The sequence below is a fragment of the Sinocyclocheilus anshuiensis genome, unplaced genomic scaffold, assembly GCF_001515605.1.
Source record: "Sinocyclocheilus anshuiensis isolate Anshui unplaced genomic scaffold, SAMN03320099.WGS_v1.1 scaffold886, whole genome shotgun sequence".
Classification (NCBI taxonomy): Eukaryota; Metazoa; Chordata; class Actinopteri; order Cypriniformes; family Cyprinidae; genus Sinocyclocheilus; species Sinocyclocheilus anshuiensis.
The window spans coordinates 1072284-1085337 of NW_015536542.1; the positions used below are offsets into that span (position 1 = coordinate 1072284).

A 13054-nucleotide genomic window follows, 5' to 3' on the forward strand; every position below is an offset into this window, starting at 1 on the left:
GGAGGTCTCTAGAGCAGCTAGTACGGCTGTTCCCTGCCGGTTCGCCGCTTCAGGGCACCCAGCTAGCCGCTCTGATTACACCAGAGGTCAGTCTCGAGAGACTGATTCCCTTAGTAGACTAACGTGTCTCGGTGGGTCCTGCACACTGTAGAGTTGAGGCTATAGAATCCAGTTCTCCTCCGCCTCAGTTTAAACGGGGTAATTCCCACTATGGTGGGTCCCGAGCAGGCTCTGGTCATGGAACAGAAGTAGTTACTCTTTTGAGGAAGGAGGCCATCGAGGTGGTCCCTCCTCACATAGCAGAGTCCAGGTTCTACAGTCGGTACTTCACCGTTCCGAGGAAGGATGGAGGATGGACTCAAACAAGTCGTGTCTCAGATCAAGTCCGAGGACTGGTTTGACACGATCGATCTAAAAGATGCACATGTCTCCATCCTTCCTCATCACAGGAAGTTCCTGAGTTTTGCTTTTGGGGGCAAAAGCTTACCAACACCGAGTTCTACTTTTGGCCTTGCACTCTCACCCCACACTTTCACAAAGTGTGTGGATACTGCTCTGGCTCCTCCGCGATTCCAGGGCATCCGCATACTCAACTACATCGACGATTGGTTGATATTAGCTCATTCAGAGCAAGTACCGGTTCGGCATCAAGATGTCGTTCTCGCTCACATGAAAGAGTTGGGGTTAATACTGTCAAGTGAGTCTGATGGCAGCTGCGTCCAACGTGATACATTTGGCCTGCTGTACATGAGACCCCTACAGTGGTGGCTCAAGACCAAGGGGTTCTCCCCGAGGGGAAACTCGCTTTGCATGCTTAAGGTCCCGCAGAAAAAAACTGCGTGCCTTAGACATGTGGAAGAAACCTTGGTTCTTGTCTCAGGGCCCTTGAGTCCTCTGATCTCCCCTCTCCGTTGGGGGTCAAGACGCACTCCTTCTGAAGTTGGCCTTTGGGCGGGATGTCTCCGCCTACTTTGTCAGGTGCCTACCTGCTTTCTGCGACACTCCTGGCTCCGTTCTCTTGCTTTAGCTGAGCTCTTCCACACTAGGCAGGAATTTGTAAGTCTGGCGGCATGGGCATTCTTGTAGCGTTTCGACGCAGCTCGAGTTCCTGAAGGGGAACGTCTCCAGGTGGAGTGCAAATTCCTCTGTATTTACTCATATGTGTAGGAAATGTTCATGAATAAGGCTCATTGTGTTCACAAAGACTGTAAGAGCAGTGTTTTGAAATAATTTCCACCTTTTTCTTTTTTCTTTTAGTTGACGGCATCTGCATTCATAGGCATGACCTATTTAATTAGTAAGAGGGGGAGGGGTGTCTGGTCACTCATAATACGACTGTTGACGGATATCTATGAGTAAGTCCCTTACTGACCTCACCTTCACTCAACATCTCTGCCTCTGATAACCACCCCCCCCCTCCCCCCACACACATACACAAGATATTCGAGTATGTCACCCTGCTTTAGATTACAGTGATGTTTCTTTCAATCAGCTATGCGTGGGAAGCTTTTACATTCATTCTGAACATCTATTCTGTCTAAAGGTGCTTTAGCTAAGAATTCATGAGGTGCTTACATCTAATATTTCTCTCCTCACTCTGGGCTGATGCCTGTTGTATGGGACAGTTGAAGACGCAAAGCACTGTAGGATTCCGATTGTGGACTTCCCTTCTGACCCTGGGCACATCTGTGCGGTTCAGGCTGCCTCTGATGATGGATTAAGAGTCTTTAATCAGAGCGTCTGGGGAGAACTTGGCAATCTGAGCCAGGCCAATTCACCAGCCCCATATAGCCATGCATCATTACAATACAGATATCCTCCGACCTCCCCACACCCTCCTCCCTCAGACCCGACACATTAAGATTTAAATACATCCCTCATCCGCCATGCTACACATTCAGCAATCGAAGAAGGTCCCGAAACCTTGTTTTTCCAGAATGATAATACTGAAACACAAACTGTTTGCTGCAGTGGTGTGAAAGGGAAGGGAAACGAGACAACAGATTGGCTGTGTAAAGCCAGATTCATGAGTTTTGCTTAAAACGAATCCCCGCAGCGATACTCCATCAGAGAGAGCCATGTCATCTGTATGGTCATGGCTGGCGTGTGTTGAGCTAGGCTGTTGGGCTTATAAGGGCTTTTCTGGTGCTTGCGCAGTGAGATGCTTTGTAAACTTCAAGTTGGGGATCTGCAGATGAATAGTAAATTATTTCCCTTTGTCTTTGCATTTTACAATGGTTGCAATGACATTTTTCTCAACAAATTGAGTAAATGTTTAAGAAACACCCATTATTGTCAGACTTGTAGAGCAGTTTTACCTGTCATACAATACATAATTGAATTGAAAATGACTTCAATTCAATTCATAAATTTGAATTAAGGTAGCAAACAGAAAGTATAATTTCAATTCAAATACGGAAAATATGTAGATTGCATTGTGTTAAGATATATTTATCTTATACAAAAATCTATATTTATATATTTAATATATATATTTTGTCATATTTAATCAATTAACTTTTGTCGACCAGGGTGTAGAAACATTTTGTTACATTTCTTTGAATTGCAATTCAAGAAATTCCACTTCCAGTACTGTATGGTACTTTCATCATTATCAGTCATCATTATCAGTTTTATTTACAAGTATTTTGATTAGGTATGCTGCATTTACAGATAATACATTTTAGCTTCTCAATCTTATTTTAAGATTGAAAGTGCTAGAAAGAAATGAAAAACACTTTGGTGCAGTTAAAGATATGCTCAAGGAGTAATGAAGTATTTTTTTATTTTTCATATGTATGTTTTGCATTAACTATACTTGAACAAATTAAACCTGACTGTCAAGTAGAAATTTTGAAATTCTTGAATTGAATGCAGCATTAGCCCAGAATAGATTTGGCCTCTCCAGTTTTTCCAGCTTTTCTTTATCTTGTGATTAGTTCACTGACCCCTGAATAATATGAATGTCTTGGGGCTTACATTAACAATCTGTAATAGCTTGTGACTGCTGCATAAAACAAAAGTAGGACAACTAAATGTTCTTTAAATTGTTAAATTAATTGTAGAGACAGTGTTGTAATTTCAGTGGCAATGTTTGGCTTCAGGGTCATTCAGATTTATTCCAATTTAGCTCCTCACTGTATCCTGCTAACATTGTTATTTAGCAAATGTGAAGCTGTCTAATAATTGTGAGCCTAGAGCCTTAGACAACATCCACAGTCCTCTTTTTAGAGTAAAAAATATCCATTAAATATCCACCAAGTCCTCTTGAATTGTCATGTTTGTGGCTCATTAGCGGTTGAGTGAGAGGGTTACTGTGGTGCAGGTTGTTACCGACTGTTTTTAGTAAGTATTGTTACATCTAGTTAAACCCAGAGGAGTCTGTTGGTTTCTCAGATGGTCATCTTCGGCTCCCCAAAGTACTAAGCTGTCCCTGAATGTAACTTCTCTGGCTGTGAAGTCCATGCAGTTTAGCAAAAAGCTATAGTTGCACAGATCTGTCTCAGAGAGATTGCACTCACTTCTCACTTCCTGTGCTGTTCTGCAGAGCAGTTGTCTGTGTTTGTCAGGAGGCAATTAGAGTCAGCACACAAGATGCCCTGTTTCATTTATCTCAGATTCAGAGTGAGGTACGGTACTCAGGCCTCACCTTGTCAGCCTATGACATGCTACTGCTCACAGCCAATCACAAAAAGTCAGAACTGGCTGAAGTAATCACTTTACAGTGGATGGAGAAGTAAACACTTTACAGAGAAGGGAAAATTTGTCTCTACCTTGATGGGGGTGGGGGAGAAGGCAGATGCAGTGGGATTAGTGATACATGCTGTGGAGAGACATTAAAAAAAAAACACAAAGCAAGTGAAGGGAAATAAAGTATATAGAAAAGGGTGATGCGGTTCCATTAGAAAATGGGCCTCAATGTCTTTGTTAAACAGGAAGTAATCCAAATCTGGAGGATACCTTAAACGGATAGTCATTATTTACTCACCCTCGTGTCATTGCAAACCTGTATGATCTTCTTTCTTCTGTGGAACACAAATAAGGGTATGTTAAGGACTTTTTTGATCTGTTTTAACTTTTTGAAAATTATTTTGAATTGTTTTTGAACCATACAATGAAAGTCAGTGTGGTCCAACACAACATTGCACCCTGTTTACTTTCATTGTATGGACAAAAATAAGACATTTTCTAATTTTGTGTTCCACAGAAGAAAACTCGCAGGTTTGGAATGACATGAGTAAATGATGACAGAATTTGCAGACTATTCTTCTCACTTGAGAAATTCACATCTTTCATTTTGGTTGGTGTCTTCAACCAGTTTGAAGCTTGTTTTTCAGAGATACGGCAGCAGATGGACAAGTAGATCTGGACTGAAAGAAACAAAGGTATCTAAGAACTTGGCATCCTAAAAAGTAGAATCAGAGTAGGGCTGCACGATAAATCGCATGCGATATTTAATGCGCATCTTGTCAGAAAGCCGGTTCTGTAATCAGCGGTAAATCTCCATCACCTGCAGGCTTTCACATTGAGCAGCATTAACTACACAGAGCCGTTGTTCACTGACGAAACAACGGCTCTGTGTAGTTAATGCTGCTCAATAACTACACAGGCATGCGATTTATCGTGCAGCCCTAAATCAGAGCCTGGTGTTTTTTTAATATTTGGGGAAACTCTTTTGAACCAACTTTCTATCTAAAAGTGATGTGACGTGACATGTGGCCAAGTATGGTGACCCATACTCAGAATTAGTGCTCTGCATTTACCGACGCCTACAATCCCTGCCGGTACGAGACTTGAACCCACAACCTTTGGGTTATGAGTCCAACTCTAACCATTAGGCCACGACTTTCCCAAAAATATGGGAAAGCCTACAGTATTGCATCAACTACAAGAAATAAACCATCATCAATATTCAGACAACATCGTCAACAACTGGAAAACAAGTTCAGATGCTTCTGAGCAAAATTACTGATGGATGGTAAGAAGTAAAGATAAAGGACAGAAATGTAACACACTGCTGGCCAGGATGTGTGAGTTTGAATGTTTTCAAAGTAACTGGATGTTTGAAAGAAGCACTGCCCAGCACTGCGGTTTTCCCATCTGCTTCAAAAGCTCAGCCATTGTTCCTTGAAAAGCCCAAGATACCACACCTGAATGGCTACAGACGCGAGTTCTGCATTTGGGGACTTTGGGCCCATTTCAGAACCATAGCACTTTGCCTGCGCTCAAAGTCCTTTGCAATTGACACAGCAAATGTTAATATATATTCCAAAGGACTTAAAAAAAAAAAAATGTATTTACTCAATACCATGTTGTTCCAAACCCATATGATTTTCTTCCTTCTGTGGAACATAGAAGGTAATTTCTATGTTAGAAGGCTTATTCCAAGTCTTCTGAAGCCATGCGATACCCCCAGTTACTCAGCAACAGTCTTTTAAAACTTTTTTTTTTTTTTTTAGTTTAGTTTGTCTGTTTGCCTCCTCATCTTAACAACTTGCACAATGGTTTTATACACTGACATGAACAAACAGTTATTTTAGTGAGAGCTTTGACCTTGTTCTCTGTGTTACAATAACACCTGCACATTCAATTAAACATAATTACTTCACTTACTTAGCTCGCTCACAGGCCGTTCTGTCTTCGCTCAGCCTGTTGTGGTTGGATCAGCATGATTAGCCGTGCATGTGTAAGCTTCATTTGGTGATAATTGCTAATAATTATCCCCTGATAAGTCAGTACGGCACAAGGCGGCTTGAGAACCGGGGCTGTTTTGTTGTCGGTTTCCAAACTGGCGCAAGAGCAGATAAGATATGAATTGATGAAGATGAGCTCCTTTTTCAAGAGGTCAGTTGAAAGGGGGACCATTTAAAGAGAGAAACTACGATGTTGTTTGTGCTTTTATTGTCAATCTGGTTTCCATTATTTTGGAGGTCACAGACTCTGCACTTCAGGCTAGTATTTCAATAAAAGATAAATAAATAAATCACTATTAACAGCATGTCCTGCCTTTCAAGGAGGACATTTAGCCTTTAAACTTTTTTGTTAGACTCAAAGCTGACTGAACAAAAACCTCCTTCATTATTCTTCTCTGTATCATGTTAGCCATCTGTTTGACCACACAACCCATGTACTAGAATTACACATTTAATTCTTCACAATGATTTCCACATTTTTTCCAAGGAATAGTTCGCAAAAGAAGATTCTGGCATCATATTGTTCCAAACCTGTATGCATTTTATTCTGTAGAACAGAGGTGCCCAAACTCGGTCCTGGAGGGCCGGTGTCCTGCAGAGTTTAGCTCCAACCCCAATTAGATACACCTGAACCAGCTAATCAAGCTCTTACTAGGCATATTAGAAACTTCCCAGCAGGTGTGTTAAGGCAAGTTGGAGCTAAACTCTGCAGGACACCGGCCCTCCAGGACCGAGTTTGGACAGCCCTGATGTAGAACACTTTTTAAATTTTTGGGTGAAAAATTCCTTCATACATCTTGAGGTTTCAATGAATATACACTGGTGGGAATGAAATTTAAGGGTCTTGGGGGAGGGCAAGATTTTCAGTAAATAACAAAACTCAGTCTTTGACTGCACTGACTTCAGAAGACTTGTAATATAGTAAAGTGTACATTTTTGAGCTTGACAGCCATTATTGTATAGAAAAGAATATCATGGACCATCAGCAACACATAAAACTCCACAGAAGTAAGAAAGTCAGATTTGGAACAACATGGGGTGAGTAATGACAGAATTTTGGTTCCAACTATTTCTTTAAAGGGATAGTCCACCAAAAAAAAAAAAAAAAAATCTGTGATTTACTCACCCTCATGTTATTCCAAACCTGGTTTAACTTAAAAAGGTTAATTGAAACTAAGAATTTCAATTATTACAAATATAGTGATTTTGTTGCTTCAACTAATATTTTGTTCTTAGAATTAAAGATTATTTTTTTAAAGATTCATTGTTTTGTTGTCATAATGTTGGATTAAATATTGCATCAATTTATTCAAGCAATCAAGGGGATTAAGTAAACTTTCAAATTTAAGTTCACTCAACTACTGTACATATAGTTTGTTATAACAATTACCTAAAAAGTTTACATGGTTGCCTTAAAGTTATGAGTTAAATAAACTTCAGCACAAGTTAACATGACAGAAGCTTTTTGTTAATGAATTATCCATTCACATATTAACACTGCACTGCCTGAAAAGTATATATAAGTGTAAATGAATGTGAAAAACAAAAACTTCTTGAATGAAAACGTTAAAACAATTTTGCCTTCAAGTGCTGTGACAAGTCCTGGATAGTAGTGCTGGGCGGTATGACCAAAAATTTATATCACAGTATTTTTCAAAATTATACCGGTTTCACGGTACATGACGGTATTTTTTTTTTCATGCATGAAAAATAAACCCCGGTATTCGGTATGAACCGGTATACCACCCAGCACTACTGGATAGTCTAACGTAGTACACAATGCCACAATGTGTTACAGCCCCAGATCACCTAGATTTCTTCTTCTATTACCAGGAACACATCACTGCAGATTGATGGTGCTCACTTTGGTCACCCAGAACTATAATTCCAACTGTATTCCTGCTCAGAACCTGTGTGCTTTAATAAAAACAAAGGGAAGCATTAAAGTGTGCATTACAATCTTAAAGCTTACAGACTCCAATAAATATGTCCACTTATAAAGTAAATAAATTTACTTACAACTTTGTCCAAGCTCTACAGTCATTCCCATTATGTCTGCATAGCACTTTGATGGCTACAACTGCAAAAGAACTTGCTGCGGTCCATCCACAAGATCATTGAATTCTGCGCTGATTTTCAGTAATTCCAGAATATCATAAACATGAAAAATACAGAAACATGTTAAAACAACACTGTAAAATAATAAAAATAAATATATAAATAAATCTTTACAGAGAAAGTCAAATGTCATGACAAGTACGTTTCAATTACCAAAGCCATACTTTACAATCCAGATGAGGCTTTTAAATGACATAACACATGAAATTAGAACAAAAAAAAGCAAATTTAACATATTTGTGTCTATCCTTATTGCAGGGCTGTTTATAGAAGACAAAATTTATTATTACTGCTATTCAAAAACCTATAGTTGTAACTTAAAAAAAAAAGGATTGAAACAACTAAACTGCGAAATAATTTTTACAGTGTTTATGCATGATTTGTTTTTGTTTTTTCTTTGAAACACATAGAAGATATTTTGGTATGTTTCTGATATGTTGATAACCATATGTTTCAGGTTCCATCGACTTCCTTAGTATTTTTCTTTGTCCATACTATGGAATTTGATGCGGCCAAAATTCTTCAAAATATCTTCTATGTTCCACAGAAGAAAGAAATGCATACAGGTTTGGAATGACATGAAGGTGAGTAACTGATGATATAATTGTCCTTTTTGAGGGGACAGTCCCTCAACATATTAGACTTTTGTGGAAACTCACAAGCAAACTGCGCATGCACATTCACTGTAATCCTTTATCAGAACAAGGTAGTGTTTGTGAATATGGCATAGCCCTGGTTAAATTAAGACAGACCGTTTCTATGGTGGAGCCCTGGAGAGCAGCTTTGGCATTAAAGTCTAATTAATTTTTTTTTTTTTTTTTTTACTGCGCTTCTCGAGGTGAAGCTATTGCACCTCGTTGCCCCTGGTGACCAGACTGGAATGAGAATGTTTCGTTTCTGTTAGCAATGCTACCATGCCGACGGCAAAGAGACCCGGCGGGCCCTTGCTGTGTCCCCTTCATTACATCAGCAGCACAGCTCTGCCTCGTATCAACACTGTGATTAAAATGTTACTGGTGATAAGAGGATATGAAGGTCAAGCTACAAGGAGTGCAGCGTGGAATCTGAGACCTCCACCTGAACAGAACAATGAGGCCTCATCAGAATGCCATGCATGCCTTTTACTCCTTGCAGCTCGATGGCTTTGTTTTGTTCAGTCACTGGACCAGCCTTGTTAGTTCAGGCTTGTGAGCCATTCATTGCAATGCATAGTTCTTACTAAACAAGTACCTCATTGCTTGAATTGTTGCATGTCACTGTAAAACACCCTGTTTTATGGTTTTTACTCTTGTGTAGTTTTAATATGTCTCAGAAGTCTATTACTCACTGTTTATATGCGGTTTAATGACCCACTATAATATCAGTGACTAATTTGCATCATATGTCATTATTTGGTGGGAGATTTTATGTGTGCAAGCTTGCTGACATTTCACAGATTCATGCTTGGCTGACAGGTGCCAGTTTTAAAGAGGATGTCCTAGAATCTTGAGATTTGACATGCCCTTCTGTTAAATTAAATAATAATAAAAAAACTATAGATAATGAGATGCAAATCAGGGTGTCTGGAGAATAATGCCCTCTCATTTATTCTGCCCGTGTATACTTGCGGGGACTGAGCAGTCATTTGTCACTTCCAAACGTGATTCGGTGCATCACATTTATCAGCCCCTGCACGCACATCTCTTCGGACACACCGGTTTTAATGGTTTTAATAATGCTCCTCTGTGCCCACACAGAAAGAGAGACGGCAGACATCAAGAGCCTGGTTATGCCCATAATCCGTGAGGAGCCTCAGTCTGGAAAAAGTTAGATCAAAGACTTGCGACTGATCAGCTTTTGATTTTTTTAAAGTGTTACTTTAATCTGTTAGAATGATGCGGTGCAACTTTAAAGGAATTCAGTTTGGTTTTTTCTATAGACGACATATGTGACTTGATGTTTATTACCACAAGGTATTATTTCAGCTATAATAATAATGTAAAATATTTATAGTAATACATTTACATTAGAGGCAATTGGGCCAAGTATTCATTTTCATCCTTCATTTATATGTATAAATTCAGTTTTCTATTTCCATTTTTATTATTATTTTTGTATTCCCTTGATTTGTTGGAGTCACACTTAATCACATACATAATCATGTTGAGGAAACAAGGTGGAGAACCACTGATTTATAGTAGTCAAAGATACAGATACAGATGAAGTTAAAGACAATTGTATTATTCAGTAAATGAGTTAAAAAAATATTTGTGCAACTGACAGTCAATTTATTTTTAAATTAGGAGCAAGAATCACAGTTGAACTGAAAAACAGACACACATATAAACATGTTAAGCTACTCTATTCTAGCTGTACAACAGTTTCACATAACTGCATCACATTTCTTTTTTGTCAGTACTGCATGTGTGCCACAGAAATATCCATCTTTTGCCTTCCTGCATACAAAATCAATTTCCGTGCTTAGAGAAGAAACAGGGGAGCAAACCTCCCTGCATAGTGTGTATGTGAGACAAATGCTTGCATGGGGTTTGTCCTTAGTGGCCATACTGAATGTATTACCAAAACATTTAAAACATGACTGCCTCTAAGGATTAAAAACATTCACAAGTGCTTCAGGATTTATTGCTATTAAATAGAATATATATAGCAAAAATTCTGTAAATAATCAAAGTCTGCAACATATATGCCAAATATTCAGCACTTAATTTTTTATATTATTTAACTGTTTTCTTTCTCTCATTGAAGGTGTGACCTGTATGTAATTATTTATTTTCCAGTGGGATAATTATAAATAACCTATCTTTCGAGAGGAAAGAAAAAACAGAAAAATAATGATGTGGATTTTGCAGAATCCTTGACACCATGTGCAAGGTTTTGAAGTCACTTTCTGGAAGCTTCAGAATACCTCCACATGCAGATGCACGTTTACTTGAAATGCAAATGATTTACAAGGTCACTCTGGTCTCTAAGTGCTGGTTCCAATTTTTTCTCCCGCACGGGTGTAATTGAACTCCACGACTGAAAATCCACAAGGGCATATGTTTTATTTCTTATTTCTCTTTTTTTTTTTTTTCACCGTGACAGGTGCAAGTGCAACCTTCACGCCAACAGCTGCATCTATGACAAAGAGAGACTGACTTGCGAGTGTGAGCACAACACCACGGGGCCTGACTGTGGCCGCTGTAAGAGGAATTATCAGGCCAGAGCTTGGAGTGCAGGATCCTATCTCCCCATCCCCAAGGGCACAGCAAATATCTGTGAGTACACACAGACACACACGTACACAAACTTTCCCATTCCACATACTGAAAAGAACAATATGGGCTCTGTGTTTGTGGATAACAAGGCTCACATGTCCTTTTACTCGTGACCATAAACCATCTCTCTTACTGCTGTCCTACCTTTCACAATGCACTCATGCTGTCTCCCCAGAAGCCATTACCCTACTTCCAGTTTAAAACCAGGTCCTCACAGGAACTCTGACACCGAACGTTGAACAACACAGTCACTTCTAAACTTCTAAGAAAGGCTATCAAACATTACACATTACAAACTAAATGCTTGTTATTGTGTACTGCTCTGAGATTAAGTGAAGTCCAAAAAGCGGTGGTGATTTGATACACACTGGGATCCTTTAGAGAAAAAAAAATACTTTTTTACAAACTATATTACCAAAGTAAAATATTTCAGTGAAATGTGAATTTCTATTTGATATGTCCTTCTTCGTTTTTTCTCTGAATCCTAATCAAAATAATAAAAGTCCAAAAAAACAAAATACAAACAAAAAAACAAGAAAGAAAGTCACACAGGTTTTAAATGGCATGTGGGTAAGTAAATGATGACAGAGCTTTGCTTTTGGGTGAACTATCGCTTTAGGGAGTGTTTACCCCTCCAAAAGATGCAGAATACTTGTAGGACCTTTCTTTCAAAGAACACAATGCATGTCAAATGTTAGAACTATAACAGAAGGACAGTTAGCCTTTAGAAAACCTGTGCTGTCTGTAATTCCAGCCTGAGGACTACACCACCACTACAGGTCAATTTAAATGGCAGGAGACAGAGCCTTCAATCCAACACACAGAATGTTTGCCCAGAAATTAACTAGCACTATTAAACACTCACCATATGCTTCTGGGACTAAAGCAGCAGCACATACCACAGATATGATCATAGCATGCACAGAAACTGTGTGCATGCCAAAACTTTCTTTTCAGTCTTGAGCAGGTTTGGGTGTGTGTTTGTTTGTCTTTACATGCATGTGTATGAGTGGAGCAACGTATGCCTCCTGGCAGCTGTTGTACCTCACGCCTCTCTAGGAGCCGGTGGAGTGTTTTGAAGGACTGAGATTGACAGGGCATTATTTGAAATAAAAACACACACACAGACTCTGAACCCACTATGAAACACAGCCTCACCTTAAACCCCTTATTATGGTCCTGTGTGAGGACCATAACCAAAAATCCATAACGTAATAATGTTGCAAAAGACAGGCTCTTAGATCATTCACTTTGGATTAAAAATAATTTGATTAAACAATAATAATATTTCAGACAGAAGAAAGGCAGTTTGTCATTTTAAAACCAATTGCAGCTTATTTTACAACCGTTCTATGTGCTTGACACCATGTGGTAGGACAATGGAGACAAATGGAGTAAATGAAAAAACTAGCAGTAAAAAAAAAAATAGTACGTCCAGTATGGTGTTATTTTTATCCTATAAGTAGTATTGTAGCATTGTGTACACATTCATACACAAAACAAAGGCAATAATCCATATATATACACCGTATATATTGTGGCGGGAGGAGCAAACGACAGACACAGTGGGTGTGGCGTCAGGCCTCGGAGAGGCTTTTATTAACAGAAAAATAACAAGAACAGGAAATAAAATGTCCAAAGGGGAAATAGTAAAATAAACAGGGGATCTGGTGTCCTCGCCGTGCTGCAGGGTTCGTGAAGGTGGGGCAGTGTTCGGGAAGGAAGGGTACAGGTAAGGGGTGGAGTCCGGCAGCCACACGCACTCCCCTCTCCGGTCCAGGGCGCGAGGGGCGGCGGCTTCTTTCAGCGGCTTCATGCTTCTCTCTGCCCACGGCGCTTGAAGGGACTAGACGGCCCGGCATCCTGGCCCAACTGCCGTGTAACGGGTGCGGTTCTCATCCGGACCGCAGGTCCGGTAGCTCGCATCTTCGGCAGCACGGAGATCCCTCAACGCTCCCTTCCTGGACCCACGAGGACACCAGCGTG

The 13054-nt window shown here is 39.7% G+C and overlaps 1 protein-coding gene across 4 annotated transcripts in view; it reads left to right on the top strand.

The window, feature by feature from the left end:
* LOC107697881 (netrin-G1-like) overlaps nt 1-13054 on the top strand; it is a 102569-nt gene that overhangs the window by 69400 nt on the left and 20115 nt on the right. For all 4 annotated transcript variants that reach the window (XM_016498737.1, XM_016498745.1, XM_016498754.1 and 1 more), the window contains exon 4: nt 10896-11068. In XM_016498737.1, the coding sequence (XP_016354223.1) occupies nt 10896-11068 (173 nt within the window). The remainder of the gene's footprint in view (nt 1-10895; nt 11069-13054) is intronic.